Source organism: Lepidochelys kempii, chromosome 12, assembly GCF_965140285.1.
Source record: "Lepidochelys kempii isolate rLepKem1 chromosome 12, rLepKem1.hap1, whole genome shotgun sequence".
NCBI lineage: Eukaryota > Metazoa > Chordata > Testudines > Cheloniidae > Lepidochelys > Lepidochelys kempii.
The window spans coordinates 33,638,334-33,662,484 of record NC_136391.1 but is presented as its reverse complement, the minus strand read 5'-3'; the positions used below and the strand labels follow the sequence as shown (position 1 = coordinate 33,662,484).

General features: G+C 41.4%; 1 protein-coding gene across 7 annotated transcripts in view; it reads right to left on the bottom strand.

Annotated features, from left to right (window-relative positions):
* PLCG2 (phospholipase C gamma 2) overlaps window positions 1-24,151 on the bottom strand; it is a 92,081-nt gene that overhangs the window by 18,383 nt on the left and 49,547 nt on the right. For all 7 annotated transcript variants that reach the window (XM_073308055.2, XM_073308054.1, XM_073308053.1 and 4 more), the window contains 15 exons: window positions 22,745-22,830; window positions 21,557-21,677; window positions 20,360-20,528; window positions 18,283-18,387; window positions 17,903-17,992; window positions 13,658-13,836; window positions 11,990-12,190; window positions 10,730-10,849; window positions 9,018-9,198; window positions 8,373-8,441; window positions 7,276-7,385; window positions 5,686-5,782; window positions 3,915-3,981; window positions 3,521-3,678; window positions 724-826 (listed from right to left, as the gene is read on the bottom strand). In XM_073308055.2, coding sequence (XP_073164156.1) covers window positions 724-826; window positions 3,521-3,678; window positions 3,915-3,981; window positions 5,686-5,782; window positions 7,276-7,385; window positions 8,373-8,441; window positions 9,018-9,198; window positions 10,730-10,849; window positions 11,990-12,190; window positions 13,658-13,836; window positions 17,903-17,992; window positions 18,283-18,387; window positions 20,360-20,528; window positions 21,557-21,677; window positions 22,745-22,830 — 1,856 coding nt within the window. The remainder of the gene's footprint in view (window positions 1-723; window positions 827-3,520; window positions 3,679-3,914; window positions 3,982-5,685; window positions 5,783-7,275; window positions 7,386-8,372; window positions 8,442-9,017; window positions 9,199-10,729; window positions 10,850-11,989; window positions 12,191-13,657; window positions 13,837-17,902; window positions 17,993-18,282; window positions 18,388-20,359; window positions 20,529-21,556; window positions 21,678-22,744; window positions 22,831-24,151) is intronic.

The window sequence follows — 24,151 nt, the reverse complement described above, 5'->3', positions numbered from 1 at the left end:
TGACAAGTTCTCTAACTGCTCATTGTGGTGGGACTGGATGAAGGCTACAGTGTTGTTCTCATCCCATCACTGCTAATAATGCTCATTTGAGCACTGCAGCACATCCTTTCCTGTATGTAAGTGGAGGAATGGAGGGCAAGCCATGGTTAACACCTCAAATCTACCTTTACGGCTTACTGCAAGCATTCACAAAGAATCTTAAGCAGGAAGGGGATATTTGTTGGGTATTCCATGGATCTGGTTACAATGGCAAAAACCCAGCAAGTAATCAATTTCAGTGTCAATCCAGAAATTTTTACTGTTATTGCCCCACATTCTCATTTACATTAAGACATCTTCATGTCACTCCAGTAGCTTCAAGGGGTCTTATTGTAAGTGACAATCAGACTGTTACAGCAAAATATTACATAATGTAGAGCAAGTCTATTTTAGATTGAGTTTGTTCCACATTTTGTCCCAGACTTGAGCCTCGACAGGTTGAGATGTATGCTCAAAACAATTCTAATAACTCACTAGATTTTACCTGACACTTTATCATTTGAATACTATAAAGCTCTCTCCAGTGTACAGTTCCAATTTGCCACTGAAAATCCTGCTGCATGAGCTCTCCCAGTACAGAAAGGAGGTATTTTATTTTCAATTCTGAAATTTCAAATAATGTTTCTTTGAACTGGATTAGCATGCAAGCAGGCAAGGCGAAAATTATTATTAAAAATAAATCACCTAAATTGTCCTTGGATTTGCTTGTAGGTTTGCAGTAGATTACCAAGTCAGATAATTCAATGGCAATTAATTGATTCTTTTCCCAGTACTTCCTCCTAGTCTCCTGTTTAAGATTAAAAAAATATTTTTAGATTGCACATATGTAGAACATGATGGCACAATAAACTAGGACATATTCTAAAGAAAGGATGATTATGTTAAAATACTCCCAGCTCCCTGATTTCATATTTAACACTTCATAAATGCACTTGGATGTGACATATATTTAGGGCTTCTGTTTTTCAGGGTTTATTAATATAATTTTGGGTGTTCATTTTTAACAATTTTTTAGTTTTATGTAGGTTTCCAATAACTCGGGGTTTTCGGGTCTCTCACTTGTATACTGTAATGAGTAATGGATATTATCTTATATCCATTACTCATTACAGTAGTATATACTGTAACAAGTAATCTCTTTGTAATGTTCCCTAAGGCACTTTAACATAGTGCTGTTTCAAACAGCACTACATAAAAGCACACTAGGGAGCCTTTAGTGCACACCAGCAGGGTCTACATGGACCAATTAATGTACAACATCCTATTGTGCTTTAGGAATCACACTCCTGTAGTCCACATTACTGCTCTGTTTGGACAGGCCCTTAGAGGCAAATAACCATTTACAGTGTTTATCCAGTGTTTGCTGGATAAAAACACCTATTTCATTTTTTTAATGGGGGGAGGTGGTCTTTATTGGTTAAAACCTAAAACCAGAGGTCCTACATACACATTTATCCCCAATTCAAGAAAGCAGTTAAGCATGTGCTTAAGGCCCAGATTTTTAAAGGCATTTAAGTGTTGCTGCACTCAGTGTTGCAATACCTAATGGGTTTAGCAGTTTAAGTCTCGTTTTCAAAAGGGATTTAGGCACTCAGGTTCCTAAGTATCTAAATTAATTTTCAAAATGAGACTTAGACATTGCAAGTTGAGTGCAGCAACCGCCTCAATACCTTTAAAAATCTAGGCCTAAGCATTTTCCTGAATCGGAATCATATAAAGAAGCTTGGCAGCTAAATTACTGTTTTTATGTACATCCATATAAATCTAGCTAAATTCTTGACTCAACACCCTCATATAAATGCACAGACAAAAAAATGCAAAAGCATAATGAAGTTTATCTCCATTTATTTATGATCTCGATCAGGATTAAGTATCTCTTGTGCCTCCAAGACTGAATTCCAGCTGTCTCCAAATGCAAAGCGCGCTGCTCCAGCAGTTCACTTTTTGCAAAGCAAGCCAGCGTTTCCAGGTATGAAAAAATAATTTACTATCAAACAGGCATCATTATGGAAAAGTCCATAATCTACTGCAATACTAGATGGTTTAAATCTTGGTGTTGTGGGAGCTGAATGAGGATACCTGCAACCCATTCAAATGGGAGTTGGGGAACCAGGCTACTCCTCACTTTGGCAGGCAGCAGCTATTCATGGCCATTCCTGGTGCAGATTAGAAGCCACTGAAGTCAATGAGAGCCCTGCATCAAGTGAAGGTAGAATTTGGCAGGAAGTGATCAAAATTACAAAAAAGATTCAAGAAGTGATTGCAGGATAGGAAGTATAAATGGAGTCACATACTGAATAGTTACTAGCTTCAGTACAAAAGGCTACAAAGCAGTAGGAAATAGGAAATCTCCAAAAGAAATTCTCACAACAGCAGGAGGAGGGAGGAAAACAGGAGCTGCAGAGAGACGTTTTTCCAGAAGCAGTCACCAGACCAGAGACTGTGTGCTGTGGTCTAAGAAAAGCAAAGAGGAATTTAGTATTATGAACTGACATAGCCTTGGAGAAGTGCAGATATAAGCTATTACCTCTTTGTAATACATAGTGACCCACCACAGTGTAACATCCTAATAGACATACAGCTTTCACTTAAAAGCAATGTTTTCACGAGCAAAGGAGCATTTCCAGGTGCTGTAAACTCGTTCTTAAAAGTACACTTCTAAGGATAGCTAACCAGGAATGAATACCAACAATAATAGACTATTCCTAGGACACGGTTAGTGCCGATATAAAACAGGGATGACAAAGTGGATAAAGCCCTGAGTTGAGAAGCTGAAGTGGGGGGAAATCTTCAGAGACCTGGAAAACACCCAGGTGAAGATAAAGTGAGGAATTCCAAACTGCAAATTATTACTAGCCGTATATAATAAAGTTATTGGCACAAGTAGGAAAGTGTTTTACAAATGTATACACTAGACAGCAGAGGTAGGAAGCAGGATTATGAAGAGGAGTTTAGGCAAAGGAGCTCAGATAGCACATACATTCGGGGATTTACTATAATACTTGTCAAGCTTGGTTCTCCACTGCCTTGCACAAGGCATGCCATAACTTACACCTGTGCTAAGTGGACGTAAAACACTACCATTATCATTTTTTAGTATATCCTATTTACTCTGCATAGATGCAGGCAACACCACAAGGCATAAAGCACTCAAGTCATCAACTTGAGGGAGAACTCTGCTGAAAGTGTTAAAATTCTCTTTGATGGCTGACGTTCTGCTAACTATCCTGAGGTGCCTGAAAATTTAGAAAACAAGACCCAGATTAGTGAGGTGTTTTACTTTAACCATGTAAATAGTCGCACTGAAGTCAAACTGCAGAACCAAGTCCTGTAAAATAAATATGCAAGAGACTTCAGCGGTTCAGGCTTTAGTGAGGTTTGGGGAGCTTAAGTGGTTCTCAAATGGCCGAAGACTCATTATTTCCTAATTTTATAACTATCCATTGCAAAATAAAACAAAAATTTCCTTTTCTACTGGTACCTCTTCTGCAGTTTTCCGTGTGATTTCCCTGATGCCTTGGAACCATTCAAACAGCTCTTCCACTGTATCTGTTGCAAATTCAACCGGAGGGTCTTCTGGATTCTTGGGTTCCAGTACGAAGACAAAAGCCTTGCCATACTTCCCTTGTGGCATTTTCACTATTGGACAGCACAGTAACAACAGACACATACAAAAATGTATCAACTCTTTTAGTCTTACCTGCATGCTGTATGAATGGCTGGTTCAATGCAGCAGCCAACCATACAGATTTCCACTATGATAAAATCTCTTGTCAGGCTGAATAGATAGCATCATCTTTCCTTCTCTAGGGGAAACAGCCCAAATAAAGGAGGAAAATCTAGGAATCCCGCTACAAGCTTCAGAGGCTACGTACCGACATTGTATGCATTGAGGACCAGTATGCCACGACACAGAGATCCTAAGGGGTTGTCCTCAATAATCTGTGAGGAAACAATGGGTTTAATTTGATTCTCTTAATCTTTTCCCTTTTTAATCAGTAGTCACAGGATGCATAACAAAAATTAAACACAAAGTTAACCGCCTATAACTGCCCACAGTGTCATGGAGAAACCGTCAAGGGCTCTGTTTAAAAAGTTCACTTTTAGTGAGAGGATCTCTCATTATGGATGAAAGATGTCTAGTGAGGCTGGGAATAACCCTGGTTCATCTGTGGGTCTTCAATTCAACCGGTTCACTGTATTTTGACTATTACATTACAAAGCTACTGTCCTAGCATAATTACTCATTTTTAAAGCTTTCCTTTACAATACCAGAAAAACCAAAGTGTTCATATAAATTTCCCCACACACACCCAAGGCATCACTGATCTGAGGGTTCATCAAACATTTTATTTTAAAAAACCAAAAGGATTCATGCAATTTAATAACTGCCTACTCAGACTTTTGCTTTCATTTGTTAGATTAAATTGCTCTTTGTCAAAGACTCTGGAACACATTTTCACATGCTTTTGGCTGGCACAATTGGTTCAATTACCTACTGGGTAACAGGGTGTGAAAACAGCTAATTAGATGCATTTGTGCATTCCGTTTTCCCATTTGCAAAAACCATTGCAGTAACTATGTTGGCAAATTAAGTGCATATGTGGGGCACATAATTGTTCCACATATCTATCTGAAAATCTGACCATGTACAGAAACTCCTTATTTAACGTTGTCCTGGGTAGCGTTGTTTTGTTGTTACGCTGTTGATCTATTAGAGAACATACTTATTTAAAGTAGAACAATGTTTACTTATAACGTTGTTTGGCCGTGGGGGCTTGGAACCAGGGTGGGCCGGCAGCCCCCATCAGCTTCCTTCCACACCCACACCCAGCACCTCCCACCCACCGGCAGCCCCATGGATCAGCAACTCCAAGATCAGCTGTTTTGTGGCATTCAGGAGGCTGGGGGAGGGGGAGGGAGAGGAGTGAGGATATGGCATGCTTTGGGGAGGGCAGTGGAGCAGAGGCAGGAAGAGGCCGGGGGTGTGGAGTGGAGGTGGGCCTGGGGCAGAGCTGGGGGGTTGAGTAGCCCAGCACATTGGAAAGAATAGCAAGAGGAGCAGCCAGACGATCCACCCTCTTTCACCCTCTGACTCCACCACCTCAACCAAGCTTCACAATCATCACTGCTGAGTACAGTATTAAATTAATTATTTGTTTAAAATTGTTTAAAACTTATACTGTATATGTATATAATGTCTTTTGTCTGGTGAAAAAAAATTTTCCTGGAATCTAACCCCCCCATTTATATTAATTCTTATGGGGAAATTGGATTCGCTTAACATCGTTTCGCTTAAAGTCGCATTTTTCAAGAACATAACTAGACTGTTTAGTGAGGAGTTACTGTATGCTAATCTTTAGCCTGCAGGGAATTGCTTATAACACACCCCGTCAATACCTCTCCCCAAATGCAGTTCCACTAGGAATAACCTGCCAAACAAAACTAGTGGCATCAAGGACAGAAGACAATTGTGTCTGCACAGCCCCAAGGACGGCAAACACTATGTGTACTTTTCTACTCTATGCTAAGGCTGCATCATGCACAACATATAGTTATAATCCCATGAATGAGAGAAACCAACTCAGTGTGCAGAGGGCAGCATCGTGCTAATGGAAGACATGAACCAAACCCTGAACTCCTCACCTGGCTTTCAAGGTCTGCTAAGTTATCAGTTGACATGTCTTCAACGTAATTAGATGGAAAATAGTGTTGGACTTTTTCTCCATAGTCTCCTTGCCACCTGAAATTTAAAAAAGAGACAACTGAAGACCTTCAAACACAGACCATTAATTAAGCAATAATCTTCAAGAAATTGGTCATTAATACCCAAGACCAGCTTGCTAGTTGGCTATTGCCAAAATAAAAGTGATGAAGCAGCTAAAAGCTCTAACAAAGAGATCATTAACTGTGGTAGGTGATTTCAAAGGGATTGCAGCTATTGCAAACTGCAGTTAATGACTTAAGGAGCTTCCCCTCCAGCACTAAACACTATTATGTGGTTGATTGCTTCGTGGAAACAACTAGAGGACATTAGATTCCTAAGCATTCCAATCAATTTATAAGCCAGGTAGGAATGAAAACTTGTGGGCAGATACTCAGAGGATGGAGATAACCTAAATCCATTTTGGTTTTCAAGGGGTGTTGTGCAAAGCATGGAGAGGGATGCTGCACTGACCCAGGGTTAGCCTTTGGAGGGTCTCCTGCAAGAGGTGGGTTTTTGGGAGGGATATGAATGGGGAAAGGAAGCAGGCCTGACACCCTGAGATAGGGAGGCTGTACCAAGCATAGGTTCTTGGTATCGGGGGAAGGTACAGATATGACAGTGGGAGAAAGCAATGAAGGGAGCGCTGAGGCTGCAATAAAGGGTGATCATCAAAAGAATGTGGGTTTCAGAGGAACAGCCGTGTTAGTCTGTATTCGCAAAAAGAAAAGGAGGACTTGTGGCACCTTAGAGACTAACCAATTTATTTGAGCATGAGCTTTCGTGAGCTACAGCTCACTTCATCAGATGAAGTGAGCTGTAGCTCACGAAAGCTCATGCTCAAATAAATTGGTTAGTCTCTAAGGTGCCACAAGTCCTCCTTTTCTTTTTGCAAAAGAATGTGGGTAGCAGCAAAAAATCAAGCCATGCCATACTTGGAACCACTACTGCCAGCTGTTCCAGAGAGCAGCACTGATTTCCTTCATAGCAGAAGTTTTACTATTCCCAGTGGAAGATTTTTCCCCTGCCCATTTCTCTCCCATTTCCTTCGAGGGCTAGCAATGCCACTACCTAGGAGAGACGGATAGGACTACTTTCAGATCCCATCAACCTCATTATTGGCTTGTCCACAATGCAGTTACCAAGCGATGCAAGTCACTCCCTCCTGGTAAAGACAGTGACCCCTGCCCCTTCCATCCCAGACAGCAAAGGACTGGCTAGGACTCAAACCTGGATGTCACACAGCAGCAGAGAGCGCTATCCACATGGTCACTCCTCTCAAAAGCTCTTTGACAGTTACCAAACACTTTACAGTACTTCTTGTCAAAAAGCCAGGCAGGAACAACGTGTGTCAAGGTGGGAAGGTGAGAAAAGTAAAAGGGGATTTTCTTTCTTCATCAACTTCTGGGATGTATAAGGAACAGTGGCTGGGTCAGAAGCAGAGATTTTAAGAACCCCTGCACAAAGCTGAATTCATTTCCTCATCACATACACTCTGTGGCGGCTCTTCTACAAGGAATCACTCTCCTTACCAGCCTCCTGATTCCTTTGTGACGTTATGAATTAGGGCCCCTCTGCAGAAGCTCAGTTCATCACTTCTCTTAGCTTTATAGTCATATATGGCTTTCACTGTTCTCTGAGGCTGTAAAAAAAACAAAATAAAAGGGTCAGAGAGAGGGACAGGTCACAAAATGATCAATAAATCCATCTCAAAAGAAAAAAGATCTTAGACTGGGTAAGCTTAACTCCAAGGTTCCAGAGTGACATCTGCTGGTGTAAGGAAGTGGCACTGTTTAACCAGTATTCTTCAAACACCAGCCAAAAGAGTACTTCTTTTGTGGATGCATGGTTATTCTACACAGAGAACTGTGAGCTATCATCCCTGCTCACATATACCCAGATACAATCTGAGCCTCAGGGTTTGGGATGCGGTCTCTCTCTCTTCAGGGTATGCATCAGTCCTATCATCCCCTTCAAAACCTCAACAATACTACAGAATACATTTCCTCTAGGAAACCCAAGTTTCTGTCAGGACAAGCAATTTCCTTATCTTGAAATTTACTTCTACCTGAATTCTTCCACAGTAATGCACAATCATTAGTCACGAAGGGAAAGAATTACAGCTGAATGTGCATTTACAGCCAAGATGGCTTTTGCGAGAATTACAGCTAAATATGTATTTACCATGCCATTTTTGTTTAACATTTAAAAACATGCATAATAAAAGAAATTTTAAAAGTTCAATACTGTATAAGAAGTGTGCAAGACTGTCCACCTTCATTTGCATGCAAAACCCTGCACAAGTAATCATTTTTACTCGGTGCATATATGTAGGTTCAAATTTCCAGGCACATCCACACAAGCATTCATGTGAATATCAGAATCACCTATGCACACTGAGAAGCCAGCTGCTCAATTTCTTGTCTGCATGAGTAAATACTAGCTTTGCATATAGAAAATGTGTAGGGAAAAATTATACCCCTCTTGAGTTTTACCTTCCCCCACAAGCCAGATACAAATATTGAAAAGTGTGATTGAAATTAACAGAAAAATCAACACAAATGTTCTGACATCTTTTCAGGCACTACAGGAAGGTTTAGTTCGAAAAACCACTTGAACGTAAACATACCACTGATGGGGTTATTTCATTAGGCTCCACATACATCTTGACATCATAGAGCGCATTAATATCTTTCTCCTAAAAATGGAGAGGAAAAAACAGTTAAGAAAATATATTTTAAATCTACAACAGGACTGTTCTACAGAGTGGGGGATCCTTATGTGCTGTACACACGTATCTACAGTATCACTTCAGCAATTCAGAAACTGTGGGGCTGACCAGAGCTGGGAGTCCCGACTTCTATTAGAGGCCCATTTCTATCACTAGCTCATCATGTAGCCTTGGGAAAGTCATTTAACCTGCCTATGCCTATCTTTAATCAAACAGTAGTAGAACCACACCACCTCACAGAAGTATCACTTAATTCATTAAATGCTTGTGAAGAACTTGGAGAGGCTGAGGGAGATTATGTGGAACTGAAAAAACTAGCAGGTGGTGCTATGGATTTGGTTCATAATCACTGCAGGTCTCCTAGCTTTTCTTTAACAGACAAAAAACTAAGCTGCAAAAAGCTGCTTTGATGTACGCGGTTACTTTTTTTCCCCTGGGAGGGGGGAGGGAGGGTTGGAATTTTATCCTCCTTCACCTCCTACTACTACGGAGGAGGGTGTTTATCTTTCACTGAATCACTTCATTACAAAGGTAATCACTTGCCGTGCTGTAGCGCTCTAGCAGTTCCTCAGTCACAGGGTAACGCAGTTTCATTTTCCTGTACAGCGTGTGCTTTTCGTAGTAGGTCACCAGTTCAACTAAGCTTTCAAAATAGGCAGAGGTGCCCAGCACAAAGAGGCGGCCTTCTTGTTGAATTCTGAAGTGCTTCACTTTCCCCTCAGCTCTGTGGAATTAGTACAGGTGCTGTGATACTTTAAAAGTCACTGGGGCCTAACACAGTAAAACCTCACTTACCATGAACTGTTACCATTATCCCTTGACACATGTAAATGTATTAAAAGTTCTGCACTTTTCCAAAGCCTCATTTATCCAAATTAATTTCAGGTTCCCCCATTCAATTCACAAATAGAACGGATTCAGGAATTGTCTTTCCCATCTCCAATATGTGGAGCATTGGAAATATCCTCATCTTTTTCCTGTTTTCGTTTGCCCACTAACCCTCACACTCCAGACTCCTCTCAGCTTCACCAGTCATCTAGCCAAAAAGAATTTATCTGGACTAAGATTCTCTTTGGAAGCCTGTCACTGTCAATCACTTAAGTGACAAGAAGCAGTCTCCCCAGAAACAGTGGCTACTTTATCCCCATAATGCTTCTGATAGCCACTACAATCTACTTTTAAAGGAAAAATTCCTATCAACTTGAAAATTTTTTGAATTTTTGGTAATCACTGTAAAAACCACCACCCAACCACTTTTCTATACATGGAAGATACCTACAAAATTTCCAGACCTACAAACTTTTCTGGCTATGAATTGTTTTCATAAGGACATTACTGTCTAGAATCCATACTGGACTTTAATACCCTATCTTCCCAATAGGAGAAAGATGAAACTAGAGCTCACTGCAGACTTGAGAAGTCTGAAAATCTTCAATGTAAAGTACATAAATAAAAGACAGCATGTATCTGCTCTCCAAGACAATATTCTATACTGCATTAACAGACACGATTGAAGAAACTTAATATGATTCAAAATTGCAATAGAGTACATTACAGTTCTTATAAACACACAGTTTCAATAAGAGAAACTGTTGTTATAAAGCAGTTGCTATTAGCAAGGATACTTAACAGCAGACAAATGGCAACTTTCGTTTTTAGTGAGCTGCATAATGTAACAGATGCTGAATGAATGAACCTCAAATTATTATGCAACTTAACTAGGTTTCCTCTGGTCAGAGACCTGGGATCTGTAGTGCTGATCCGGCACAGAGAACTGCACTGGCATACAGCTCCACAGAAGCCAAGAAAGGTCCACACACGCACTACAGTATGAGATATCCTGGGCCAAGTTTTTAGCCATACTCAAAATTATCCACTCCATCCATACGTGCACATATATTTTGCCCATGCATCCACTTATGTGTGCACATCAAGAAACTGTGTGGCTAACTACCTAAGCTGCAAGAGCAAACTCAGATTTTATACATGCAAAAGATACAACAGGAAGATTTTAAATGTTCAGAACCAGAGAGCATGAATGGCCCTATATGTTAGAGTCATAGAATATCAGGGTTGGAAGGGACCTCAGGAGATCATCTAGTCCAACCCCCTGCTCAAAGCAGGACCAATCCCCAATTTTTGCCCCAGATCCCTAAATGGCCCCCTCAAGGATTGAACTCACAACCCTGGGTTTAGCAGGCCAATGCTCAAACCACTGAGCTATCCCTTGCACAGTCACATGTGTCTTCTCTTACCTGAATGTCATGGCAAATGAATCGGGCTCATCTCTCTTTCTAATCAGAAATGCTCCATCTCGAGGAATTCGCATCAACATGTCTTCTGCTTCTCCTCGACTCAGGTTAGGGTAGTACCAGCTACAGTAGAGGGAAAGAAAATGGACAAGCGATTACAAAGCTTGTCAAAGTGTCACTCAGTAAGAATAACTGGCGGTGTTACTAGAATTATAGCCTGAGACATTACAAGATAAATTATACATTAGATTTTCCTCATCATGGCACATATGACAGCATCTTAAAGCAAAATACTGTAACGCATCAGCTTATTTTGGGTAAAACCATCAGGAAAACATCAGAACACCTTGTCTGCTTATAGTAATATAACATAAATCAACTTGTCTCCATAGAACAGTGGCAGATGCTGCTTTATCTGTTCATAACCAAATGCCAGACAGGAGCCAGAGTTTTGATGTGGAAGATTTTAAGGAAGAGTCCAGATATGGGCTAGGGAAAAACAGCAGACATTGGATACTTCCTTAGGACCAGATTCTGTCTCTCACAAGTACTACTCAAGGTGAGTAACAATGGTAGAATCTGGCTCTTAATGAGCACCAAGGGGGAGAGCTACAGCTGATGTAAAATGTTCTCGCTCCATTGATTTCAGTGGAGCTAGAACAATTTACATTAGTTGCGGTGGTGTAAAAACAAAATCAGCTGAGTCCCAGCAGGCATCCTCAACTCACACTGACTTCAAAAGATATCTCAGGATGTATAGGACCGTACAGAACCAGGGACCAGACCATGAAAACTGTCGAAAGTCATGGACATAAGTTTTGAACACAAAATAATCTCTTTTTCAATCTGTAGACCAAACAATGGACCAAAAGTGCACATGGTGCACGAACAGTAACTTCTGAATTCGTTGCAAGACCACAGGCAACAACTCAACACCTAACCCTACTTGCTGAGTTCTTTAAATTATCAAGCAAAGAAAGAGAGCAGGGAGACGAAGGACTTGGTACCCTCTGGGTGAATTGCAGCTTTCACTGTTTCTCTGAACTGAGGATAGTTACCAGTGAGCACCTGCTTTACCATTAGCCCCCCATGAAGCCCAGAGTAGAAGCTGAATCTTTCAAGGTTCTTAGAAATCAATGAAGTTTATTCCCATGACAGCTGCTACCAAAGTGTTCCTGAATGCATGAAATCCATGGCCATAAATGACAACAAAAAGTTCCACCCTTTAACACAACCCAAGCACTTCCCTTCATCTGTACATACTCTTTAGTTTCATGAGGTTTGGGGTTAGGCACAGCATCAGTCAGACGCAGCTCAAACTCGGCACATCGCAAGTGGGCTTCCTTGTAGTGTTGAACGAGATCATAAATACTATCAAAGGTGAGGTTGTCGGTCAGGTAATATTTCATGGTATCTCCTTCACTATTAGAACGGATACGGCAATGCTGGACCCTACCTGACCTCCTTAAAAAATGAAGAGGGAGGAAAAATAACAGTTAATAAAGATGGACATTTAGGATGTTATCTAACTTGTTCCTGGTTAATTCTAGTTTGTGAGTTTATAAAGTCACAGCAAATCATGTTCTTTCTTTAACAAATAATAAGATTGTTGGGAGTTGTTCTTTTCAACCTACAGAGTTTCAGATGTCGCAATATGCATCACTGTAGAATTAGCGCAGAAGGCTCTCTCACCAGTAGATCTATCTGATATACTGTTATTTATAACTCCAGACTGGGAAAAGTTAGGCAAAATCTTTTATTTTTTCCCCTATAGGGACATCCTCTTTTATCAACAAGATCAAACTCTGCCAAGGGAAATGAACTTGGGAAACGAACTTGGGAAACTATCTGCTCAGCTTGGAAACCGATGATTTACACCAGTGCAAATTAAATACAATTTTGGCCCACATATTGAAGAAATATTGTAACAAACCCTTCATGCTCCTATAGCTTTAGAGAAGTGGAAGATTAGACCAATTAGACCTCTATTATCTATTCCAATCAATGAACATAACCCCAAATGGAGCCCAATCATGCCTAGGAACGTTAGACTAAATTGCACCTTGTGACAAAGCTCTGTCCTTGCCTCCATGGGTCCTGCATTTCCTGGCGGATTTCGCTAGCCTCAGAGGCTCACTGTGACCCTCGACGTAACCCTTCTCTCTCTAGAGACAAGGGTCACAGTCTACTGAGCCATTTTCATCATAAGCCAGCGAGGGAGGTGAGGAGAAGTTATCCTTCCTTGCACAGTCTCTGTTGTCTCCCAGTCTCAGTGATTAATCGGGGGCAAAGGTGGAAGGGAAGGGGAGCCCAGGCCCACCCTCTACTCCAGGCTCCAGCCCAGGGACCCTAATAGTATCAGCTATGGTAGCTGACTTTTTAGAAACATGACATGTACAATTCCCTGGGCTACTTCCCCCACAGCAGCCCTTACTTCCTCAAGCTCCACTTCACCCTTACCTCAGGGCCTCCTTCCTTGTGCCTGATATGGTGTGTACTACTCAGTCTCTCCAACAGCACAACTTCCTCCCACAGCTCCTGACATGCACCCCCACCTGACTAACTGGGGGGCTTTCAACTAGTTTCAGCCAGACCCTGATTGGCTTCAGGTGTCCCAATCAACCTAGCATTCTCCCTGCCTTCTGGAAAGTTCTTAATTGGCTCTGGAGCAGCTGCCATTTCACTTATCCTGGTACCAGGGATTTGTTTAGCCTGGAGCTAATATATCTATCTCCCACTTTCCATTTTCCATAGCCATCTGGCCTTGCCCCGTCACAACCTTAATTAAAAAAGTGTGATCTTTCCACAACTGCACTAAATCCCCCACTCCTACTTCCTCCCATAGCAGCTGTAAAATCATATTTTCTAAAAAATATATTCTTACACAATATAGTAGAATAAACAACACCAGTATCAAAAAAACAGCCATACCAGAATGACAGGGTGTAATCATTAGGGAAAGTTTCGCTTTCCCTAACTAGGAATGTTCCATCCTTGCCACCCATTTCAGCACAATATTCCTGGATCAGCCTCTCAGCAGTTGTTCTCCCCTCTTTCATTTTCCCATGGAACCATTTCTCGCTGCAGTGCAGCTCAGTATGTTTCACCTCCTAGATCACAAGAGAAGAGTTCCCATTTTTAACTTATATTTTACCATGATAGTAAAGGGTTCTGTCTCGGTTAAAAGGACTTCTACAATGGTAGGTCAATTTTCTAGCTTCCTTGAACTTTCAATACCCTTAAAAAAAAGGAATATTTGTCTAAAATCTGAAGTATGGTTTGCTGTCAAACGAAAAACAAACTATTAGACATGTGCTGTGGGGGGTTATGGCTATTGTGCACCTTTTCTTAATATTCCTCAAAAAGTTCTGTGTCAGGATTTTCACATTCCCCTTTCCTCAGCATGGAGAGGTTTATTATGGTTATAACGTGCATTCAGGTAATTCAGATCACTTTTCAGGTTACTTAAGCTCAAAAGATTTTCACCTTCCTAGACTTGTGCAAGTAGTTATGATCTGTGGCCAGAAATTTAAACAAAATACTCTTATAGATCAGAGCATCTTCTATTTTAGGGTTTTTTGACAAGAGGATTTTAGCTAATCACAGCCCTGAATAATCATATATGGCCCTCCCACCATTAAAACCTGCATGAACAGGTGATCTGGCTTGCATGTGGCGGAACTGTGCATACAGATGTTAGTGATAAAAGAGCGCACATGCAAACTTCCATGTTGACAGGTGGAAGCCAGGTTGAGGCATCGCTGAAATTCCAGCCCTTACTGAGTCCTGTGCCTCAGCTTTAACATCTATAAAATGGGGATAATAACTGGTCATCTCTTAAAGACCTTTGGATGACAAGTGCTATTTACAGAGATGTGCTGTCAAGCCAGAGAGCTTTAAAGATTGGGAGCGCAGTGAAATACACAAGCAGTGGAAGCCAACTACCTAGTAAAGAAACTTTTCTAACTTATTTAGAGATCAAAGGTCATTTTAAATGGCCCACTCTCCCATCGTACCAGTACTTTCAAGTTAGGCATTATGTTTCTCAACTTTCTAGCAAACTGTCTATACAGAAAGATAACTTTAGTAGAAGTGATGGCACCTGGTCAATTAGGAAACAAAAACATTATAATTAATGGGTTTCAGAGTAGCAGCTGTGTTAGTCTGTATTCGCAAAAAGAAAAGGAGTACTTGCGGCACCTTAGAGACTAAACAATTTATTTGAGTATAAGCTTTCATGAGCTACAGCATCTGATGAAGTGAGCTGTAGCTCACGAAAACTTATGCTCAAATAAATTGCTTAATCTCTAAGGTGCCACAAGTACTCCTTTTCTTTTTATTATAATTAATTTATATCAATCTCTGCAGACAATTTTCCTAACCAAAAAATGTCCATATGTGATACACTGGGAAAAGGACCATGATCGACAAATTATCCCAGAGGAATGGGGATTGATCTGGAAATGAGGGCCCGCAACCTCAGAGCAACCAATAAAAGAAAATTTCTTTAAGATACTATTTCAATGGTACCTCGCACCAATCAGGTTAATATATGTTGAACAGGAATACATGTTGGAGAAATTATGCTGAAGAAGGAGGTTTTATGCATATATGGTGGATCTCTCTGGTCACCTAAGTTCCCTCTAAGCTGCGCAGCCATGCATCAGCCTATCAAGGGCCACACAGGTGCTCACGGCTGCGGCGGGGAGAGGCCCATCTCCCGCAATCCCAGCCCCAAACCTGCCATGGCAGGGAGAGGCGTGGAAAGACCCTTCTCCCCCGGCCACAGCCCTGGAGCTGCCGCAGCTGGGAGAGGCACCTCTCCCCCCCACCCCAGATGCTGCTGCGAGGAGAGGCGCCTGCACTCCAAACCCCTCATCCCTGGTCCCAGCCCGGAGCCCGTACCCCCAGCCCTCGCCCCCCTGCACTCCAATCCTCTGCCCCAGCCCTGTGCCCCCTCCAGCACCCTGAACCCGTCATCTGTGGCCTCACCCCAGAGCCCACACCTCCAGCCAGAGCCCACCCGTTCCCCCCCCGCATCCCAACCCTCTGCCCCAGCCATGACTCCTCTCCCACATTCCGAACCCCTTGGCCCCACCCCTGCCACACATCACGTCCATAACAAAATTCATTCCGCACATGCATGGGAAAATGAGAGGAAACATTGCCAGTCACTAGAGAGTATTGGGATGCAATCCATAACCAGATATCACAAACTATTAGATATTTATTCCCAAATGATCCTTTGGAAATTCTCCTGGGGATTTCTAGTGGAAATGGTCACACAAAAGGAAATGAAAAATTAACCTCTCTTTTGTTAGGAGTTGCACAGCTATCAGTAATCTCTCACTGGATAAGAAAGACAGTCCTACCATAGAGGAACAGTTAAAACAAATGAGAGGTTGTTGCTATGGGAAAATTAACAGACCGATTGTGAACCCAGGAAAATAAACAAAGATAAATAATAAACTTAGATATTTGGTTATCTTTTATTCAATACTCAGGCAAAGTAGATTCACCTGCAAACAAACCAGTACACTTGTCTAATTGTTTTGAATATTAACAGTTGGTAGTCTTGCCTGGTCTGTTAAATACGCATAATCAGACATTTCACTCAGTTTCATAAAATCACTAGAAACAACAATGCATCCGATGAAGTGAGCTGTAGCTCACGAAAGCTTATGCTCAAATAAATTTGTTAGTCTTTAAGGTGCCACAAGTACTCCTTTTCTTTTTACATGTTATAGGTGTTATAATGATGCTTATTCTGAAATATGGTAACACCCTGCTAGAGAGATCTGATTACCATATTCCTGTGTAATGCCTCTTTAAACAAAAAGCACACTGTTGTAATGATTATTGTTTTGTGTCTGATATTTACATAATAAAGATTTCTAAACTTGTTAATGCTTCCAAAACAAACAGTAAAAAGAAAAAAAAAAGGTGTGTTGTGTTATGTATCATTATTTAATTAATCATTTTTTGTTTAGTCCTAGAATAGGAATAATATCCTGGCAGATGAATATACTCACAATAAAGCATTTGACTGTTGTTAAACACACCTGTTTCAGCACTTAACTGCCCACAAGCAATTTCACTGTCTCGTATGCTCGTCTACACTGAACATTAACCATGCACTAAAGATATTTTGTTTTATTGAAAACTGGGTTATCAAAGTGCTTAATAAAGACCCAAATTTTCATTAAGTGACCTCTGCAGGTGCACCCAATTATCTGGCACAGACCCTCCACTGAACAATTGCACGTGCAAATGATTTGTGAATTGCAAACAAATGCATCTGTAAACACTGCAGGGGCAGTTTAAGAGGATGAATTTGACCTTACATGTCAAAAAGCTTCATGTATAACTCATCTCCCTTTGGTTTTATATTAAAGGGAGAAAAGAATATTTTATTATTCTCTTGATGTGAGCACGTAATTCCCATTGGCCAAGAGATAAGGAAGAATGACACTCCCTTAGACAGTGTAATTCTTCCAGGAGTGGGCAAATTTACTGACCCTCTGAGCCCCATATGACAATCTTCAGAAGTTTGAGAGCGAGGGTGCACCTGCTGGGGCTCAGGGCTTCAGCTCCATGGGAGGTGCCTGCCAGGACCGGGCTTCAGCCCCCCCTCTGCGCAGGGCAGAAGGCCCTACACCCCCCTCCGCACTGCAAGGCAGAGGTCCCGAGCTTCCCTTCCCACCCCACCCCCAGTCCCAGTCTGGTAGGTGGAGAATGGGGGGGAGAGGGGGGCTCCATGAGGCACACTTTAATGGTAAAAGAGCCACATGTGGCCCACGAGCCACAGTTTGGCCACCCCTGGTATATAATTAAGTATTCAAACCAGACAGGAGTTGTATTTAATACTATGAAGTGAGTAACCCCACATCATTCTGCACTGCAATTCCCTTTAAACTTATTCCATATAAGCAGAAAAGAACTTCAGTGCATCTCTCCTTTTTTATTCAGAAACCCATAGTGGTAGAATTCTCTATTTGGCTTAAAGCAGAAGTGAGGAAGATGGAAATGTGTTCATTTCTGGAAGTTTGGGATAACAAACTAGATGATTTTTAATTTCTCCAGCCTAATGAGGACACTAAAATACATTTAGCTAGTTTTTACCAAGGGATTAGAGTAACAGGAATAAACTTAAACAACAAAAAGCCCAGTAATCACCTTTGACGAATCGTCATCAGCGTTCTGTTCTATATCATCACTGAACGAGAGCTTTTCATCTGCTATAGCACAATAGTGCCGAGTCCATGTCTAGAACACAAAGACAAGTGTTAAAACTGTTAACACAAGACGACAACTCTATCCATAAAATTAAAGAGATAAAAATAGAAACTCCTAACCACCACCAAGAAGCTGTAATAATAAAGTAGTAATTTAACAATGTAACATCTTACGCAGCGTCTCTTTTCCATACTCACATTGGGTCAGCTAAGAGCAAATATTTTTCCCTACTGCTATTGAGAATGCTCATTTAAATCTCAAATGCTAAAGAAATTAAAAAACCTTGCAACAAACTGCAGCAAATATCTAGGAAATAATACCTGTTCTATCGTATCCCACATGTAGAGTTCTCCTTGTTGCTTTTTCTCCTCTTTCTTGTCTTCTGGGTTCGTATCTATGTCTCCCTTTGGTCCCAATTTTTTATGCTAAAAAATATAAATAAAAATCATACGTAAGCCTGGTCAGATCACCTTGGAACATCTTGGTAATATTATCTGACACACCCCTCCTCTCGAGCGTCTCTCCTTTGTTTGGACGTTGAGAGTGGAGGCTACATGCAGTCTTAAACATTAGTTTTCCCCACTGACTGCAAATTTAACCTGAGGGTTTGTCTGCATGGTGAGTTAGTGTGCACCAAGCCAGGGTGCGAATCGACAGTGCACCAGCCTGCCACACACTGGACATTGCTACAATGCAATGAGAACCACACACGAGGGCTTGCACTGCACTGTAGCAATGTCCACACAGAGTCATTAAGGTTCAGCATGCTGATGTGCTATAGATTTACACCCTGGCAGTAGCTCACCATATAGATGAGCCAAGTGCTCCTCTAACTTCCTGACAGCAAGTTTCAAATGAGGGAGACAGAGGATCAGTTACTCTGATAAGAGTCCACAATTCATTAGAGAAGACAGAAAGTTAAGTGACCTTTATGTGGCAAGGAAGGAATGAAGATAAAAGAGGAGTAGTTGTCAGACCTCAAGGTGAAGAGAAAAAGAACATGAGTAAAAGGAGAGAAATTAAAGAGGAAACAGGAAAAGGACTACAAGAAGGAAACAGGGGTGATTATTTCTCAGTGTGACCAAATCCTGCTTGCTTCTCCACATAGGGATATAAAGCCCTAACCTCTTTAGCACCACTACTACTGTGCAAGGGGTAAAAGGCCACATGCATGCCACAGAGAAGTGTTCCATGGCAGATCTCTCTAGAGCAGTGGTGGGGGTGAGGGGGGGAGAATACTGGGAGGATGAAGGTGGGGACTCAGGCATGATGTGGGCACTTTAAGGGCACAGCTAGTGGGTCTGTAATTACAAAATCCCACCTACTGGGAGCAAAGGAACTACATGGGTGCTCACAGATGGGGGAGGAAGAGGATTCTTGTTGTACAAATATAGACATGAAGCTTTTTATTTTGTTCAGGGGACCAAGTTTTGGCTGATGGAAAGTACATGCAAAGCATATGCCAGTACCCTGGAGAAGAGAGTTTTCAGCTTGTGTGTAATCTCAACTATGATATATGGAACAAAGTCCTCAGCTATAATGAAAAAAGATACAGCAAAGATTCAAAGCATCCCAGTGTGACACGGAGATATATTGTAAAGGGATAGAACAGGACTGCACAAATAGAAAACGAAGTGAAGACCTAACCAATGTGACTGATACTCCAAAGAAGGTTAAACAGATGAAATGGCAGTAGATGCAATATTTTATGACAGGAGTTTCTGAAAGAGGAACTGGACAGGGCATATGATGCACGAAGTAGACAGAAAGGATTCTTACTAGAGCTGGGCAAAATTTTTCGACCATTTTCTCATAAAAAAAATGTAGATTTGATTACACTGAAATGTTGCATGAATTTGTGTTGACTTTGCCAAATTGTTTCAGTTGGGAAAAGAAAAATCTCAGAAAAAAATCAAAATGTTTCATTTTGACATTTGTTTAGAGACAAAAAGTTTCAATTTTCTAGTTCAAAATTACTTAATTTCAAAATTTCCTTTAATTTTATTTTTAAAAAATAAAAATCATTTAAAAATGGTTGAAATCAAAATGAAACGTTTCAATTTTGCTGAAATGGAATGTTTCATTTGACACAAAATTATTTTTTTCAACTTTTCAATTTGCTGGGGAAAATATTTGCCTTCACAAAAGAATTATTTTCAGTTCAACCCACATTCCTCCCCCCCCCCCCCCCCCCAAACTGCCAGTGATCTGAAAAACCTGTTATGCCAAGCTATAGTTCTACCCTCAGTTTCTTATTTCAGGACAATGCCGTTCATTTTTGTAATTAAATTTTGCCAAATATTTATTTTTTAAAATAGATTAACAGTGTTTGCATTAAATCCACTTGCTTTCAAATATTCTAGTATCCAGATCCAGTCTGAAAGAAAGGACACGTGCCTTGATGACGAATTTTTCTTTCAGCTGGGTTGGCGACGGCAGCTGATCTGCACTGACTTCGACTGGCTTCATTAGGAGTTGATTCCCAAACACCTCCTTGAATACTTTGGCCATGTGGCGCTGCTGTTCCACACTGCAGTGCTCTTCAATCGACAGGATCACTGGGAACCTTGGTAGAAGGGAACAGAAAGGCAGAGGCTGCATTCAATTTCTGCATCTAAAAAAGCCAGGAAAGGGGAAAAAAAATATCCAAAGCAAACTGAGGACTGAGTGGCTCTGGGGCAAGTCCACAGACGTACAATCACTGGGTCGCACCACCACCACCAAACATGAGCAGTGTGAGGAAGTGTCACTGCAGTCCTCGATACGTTCACCATGCTGATGGTTTGACACGTCTGAAGCACGGGGACCTCTATGTGCACTGTACATGGTTAGCTGAATGTCTATCCGTGGTGAGGATACCCATGCAGCTCAGTAAGCCAACCACAGAAAAGAGGCTTGGAACACCCTGAATATTAAGACATGCCTTTTCTTCATTATCGAGCTCCCAAAATCCCATCCAGGAAGTGTTTCCAACCAAAATAATGATGTGCCGGATTGCAGCTACTGAGTACAGGCTCAGACTCATGTAGACAGCAACAACCCCAGTGGGAGCTTTGGGAAGTACGTCATCTCCTAGATCTCCTAGCCTGTCCCACCCACAAGAGGGTGAAATTTGTTCTCTCCTCTATGGCCAGCCAGTTACCTTACACGGTGAGGAGTAAAGGATTCTGTAGCCCCATCTCCCTCCTATCCCTTCCCTGCCGACAGATAACACTTTTCCTATTAAAGGTGTTTTAATGAAGGGCCTGAAGAGGAGAGAGCTGAGACACTGCTGCAGCCCATGTTACCACTGCAGGAAGCATGAGCAGGGATTCCCCATCTCCTCAGCTGCAACCTCATCTACGACGGTAAGTTTGGGGCTATGAGCTTCCCTCTCACTAATGCTCTGTCTTCCACTTCTCGTATTTTTAAAAATCACACTTATTAAAGTTTTACAGATGCAAACTCATCTTTATAGAGAAGATCTCAAGCAGGGAAATGGGGAAAAGACAGGCACCTTGGCCTTTTCAATTAACCAAATATGAAAGGTTCCTTTTCTCCTGAGGAAAGTTCTAAAATCCTCTAAACCAGGTTTATAAATTAACAAAAACCCACTCAGATGTGACAAATGCATGATCCTTGATTGCCTGCACCACATCATCGAATTTGATTTTTGTTGTCCGTGTCCATCCGTGATAAATGATCGGCTTCCCGTCAGGACCATCCCAGCAATCCACTACAGCAGACAACGGAAGAAAGAAGAGGGCATCTAAATAACTCCAATATACAGAATGCAACACACATTCAGCGCTCCACTGTGTTTCCTACAATGAGTCATATACTTTTATGTTATATTAAAATGATTTGCTAAGTAGATTTATATCCCTCACAGAGGAGGTTAAGTTTGCATGAAGTAATGGTGATAAAAAAAATACAGTATGGAGGTTCTAAAAGCGCACACAGCTAGGAACAGAAAAGTAGGAGTTTAGGCAGCTGAATTCTGGGTTTACTAGTGTTCACCAGAGTTCAAAGTGGCAAATATGCTGCTCCAAGAGAGATTCTGAAAGTTTGTCCTGTGAAGTCTTCTTGATCCCAGTCCTGAAGTCCTTACTCAAGATAAACTCTTGAGTATCAGAGTAAACAACTGCAGACGGGGGACTCCTGTAATTAGGACTGAGAAGCAATAGCAATAAGTGCAACAAAGAGTCAGTGGCCAGACTGAAGTGGTGAAATATCATGAGGTTCTGGCCAAACCCTTCTGTAAGATGCACAAGAGCAGAACTAAAGAAGCTCTTTTCTTGCAGTTAGTGGAAAACAGAGCATGGTGAAATTAACTTTTATAAAAAGTTAGTTGGGCAGATATGAATTTTGTGACACCAAAACATAAAAATCTAGAGGGATTGTGGCTTTGTCTAAATTAAGAAAATATGCATGAAGGTAATTAAAACAATTAGCTGCAAACCTCTATCACAGATGTACTGGAGAAGGGCATGCTGGGGCTTAACCAATTAATTTGGTCATTCTGGTAGCTTCATCTCTGGTGTACACACTCAAATAGGTTTTAAAAGAGCTGCTTGAATTTTAGTGCTTCAAAGGAATAAAAGAAGAGCAGGAAAATGATGGAATTCTGAAGAATGTTGGTTCTAATAGTTAACACATCATTTAAACAAAAAGAGAGGAATAATTTTGTGTTAAAAAACAACAAGTTTTGGTTTTGCTGTGCTTAGCAACCACAGGAAGCTATGCAAAGGTGGAGAACAAAAGCATTCCTGTCACAAACCACTCCACAAGCTTGTTACTCACACTCAATACATCGACATCCCATTCGAAGGCACCTGATATAAGCTTCTGTGGAAGATTCACTTCGAAGCTGGTCTCCTGTGAGGTATCTGAACAGTAAAGAGAGACCATCAGAAGGAAGGCAACAATTCCAAAAAGGGTCCCATATATTCTGTTGCTGAGTTTCTGAATGTTAAATCTTTTTCTATTGTGGAGGCTTGGAATACTTGAATTTTTGACTTTCTGTGAAGCGAGTGGACTCCTCTGAATCAGATGCTAAAGCACCTTGGCATGGATCAGTTAGCAAGAATTTCCAAGAGTTCATTCATTGCCCCTTGCCAGCTTTTTGTAGAGTAGAACATATCTCTACAATATATCCAAACTCCACCAAGTCGAGGCCAGGTCAAACAGCATACCTGTCTAGTGAAAGGGAAAGGTCCCTATACACTTCACAAGCCTTTTTTTTTTTTTTAATTGTACATGTTATTTAAATTCCTTGGGATATTTTCTCCACTTTTTCTTTTTTTAAAACAATGTTAGATGATAAAATTCCCCATTCCAGTGAATGAACGTTCTAGTTTGTTATGTTGTTGTTGCATCCAGTACTGTTTAAGTATGAAAATTAACCATCACATAGATTTGTATCTGGCCTAGCAGTTTGCATGTCACAGTTCACAGAGGACAAGTACTGAGAGCCTTACAACAATTCAGAGAATTTCTACGGTTTTGACCAAGCTTTCTCTGCCTTGTGCCGATTGGCTGTTTGCTCCAACCGTCCCCCTCTCTCCCTACCACTCCTACGCAGTCTCTTCACCTCAGTTTCACTCCACACCTGCTCCCCTTACCCTCTTCTCCCCTGACCTGTACCTCCTCACCCTGGTTTTCTTCTCTTTCCATCTAGCTGATCCCTAAGTAAACCCACCCCAAAAAATTAATATGGCACAAACATGCCTTTTGCTGCCATCAAACTGCTCACTCTACTTGTGTTATACTTCCCTTATGCTGTGTGTGTCTTGTCTATTCAGATTGTAAGCTGTCTGGGACAGAGACCATCTAATACTCTCTACAGCACCTAACACAACAGGGCCCCATTCTTGGTCCTTAGGCACTACTGTAACAAACAATAAGGAAGGTTGTTGAAGGTTGTTACTTTTAATTCCGCTCCCACATGCCTGGGTATAGAGGCACATATGGTCCCTCTCTGCTAGAATCCTTGTCTCCCATAAAAAGGGCTAGTTCCTGACCAGTGGAAACATGTTGTACCAAGATCCACTAGCCACATGCTTTCTCTTCCCTGAGTCACCCCCTTCTGCAGTGTAAACTGTCACAGAGCTGTGGTCTCGCCCAGAGTTCCCACCCCCACCAGCAGCCTGCTCTTCCCCCATCTTGCTCAGCACAACCACCACAGTTCTGCTACATTTCAGGTCACAT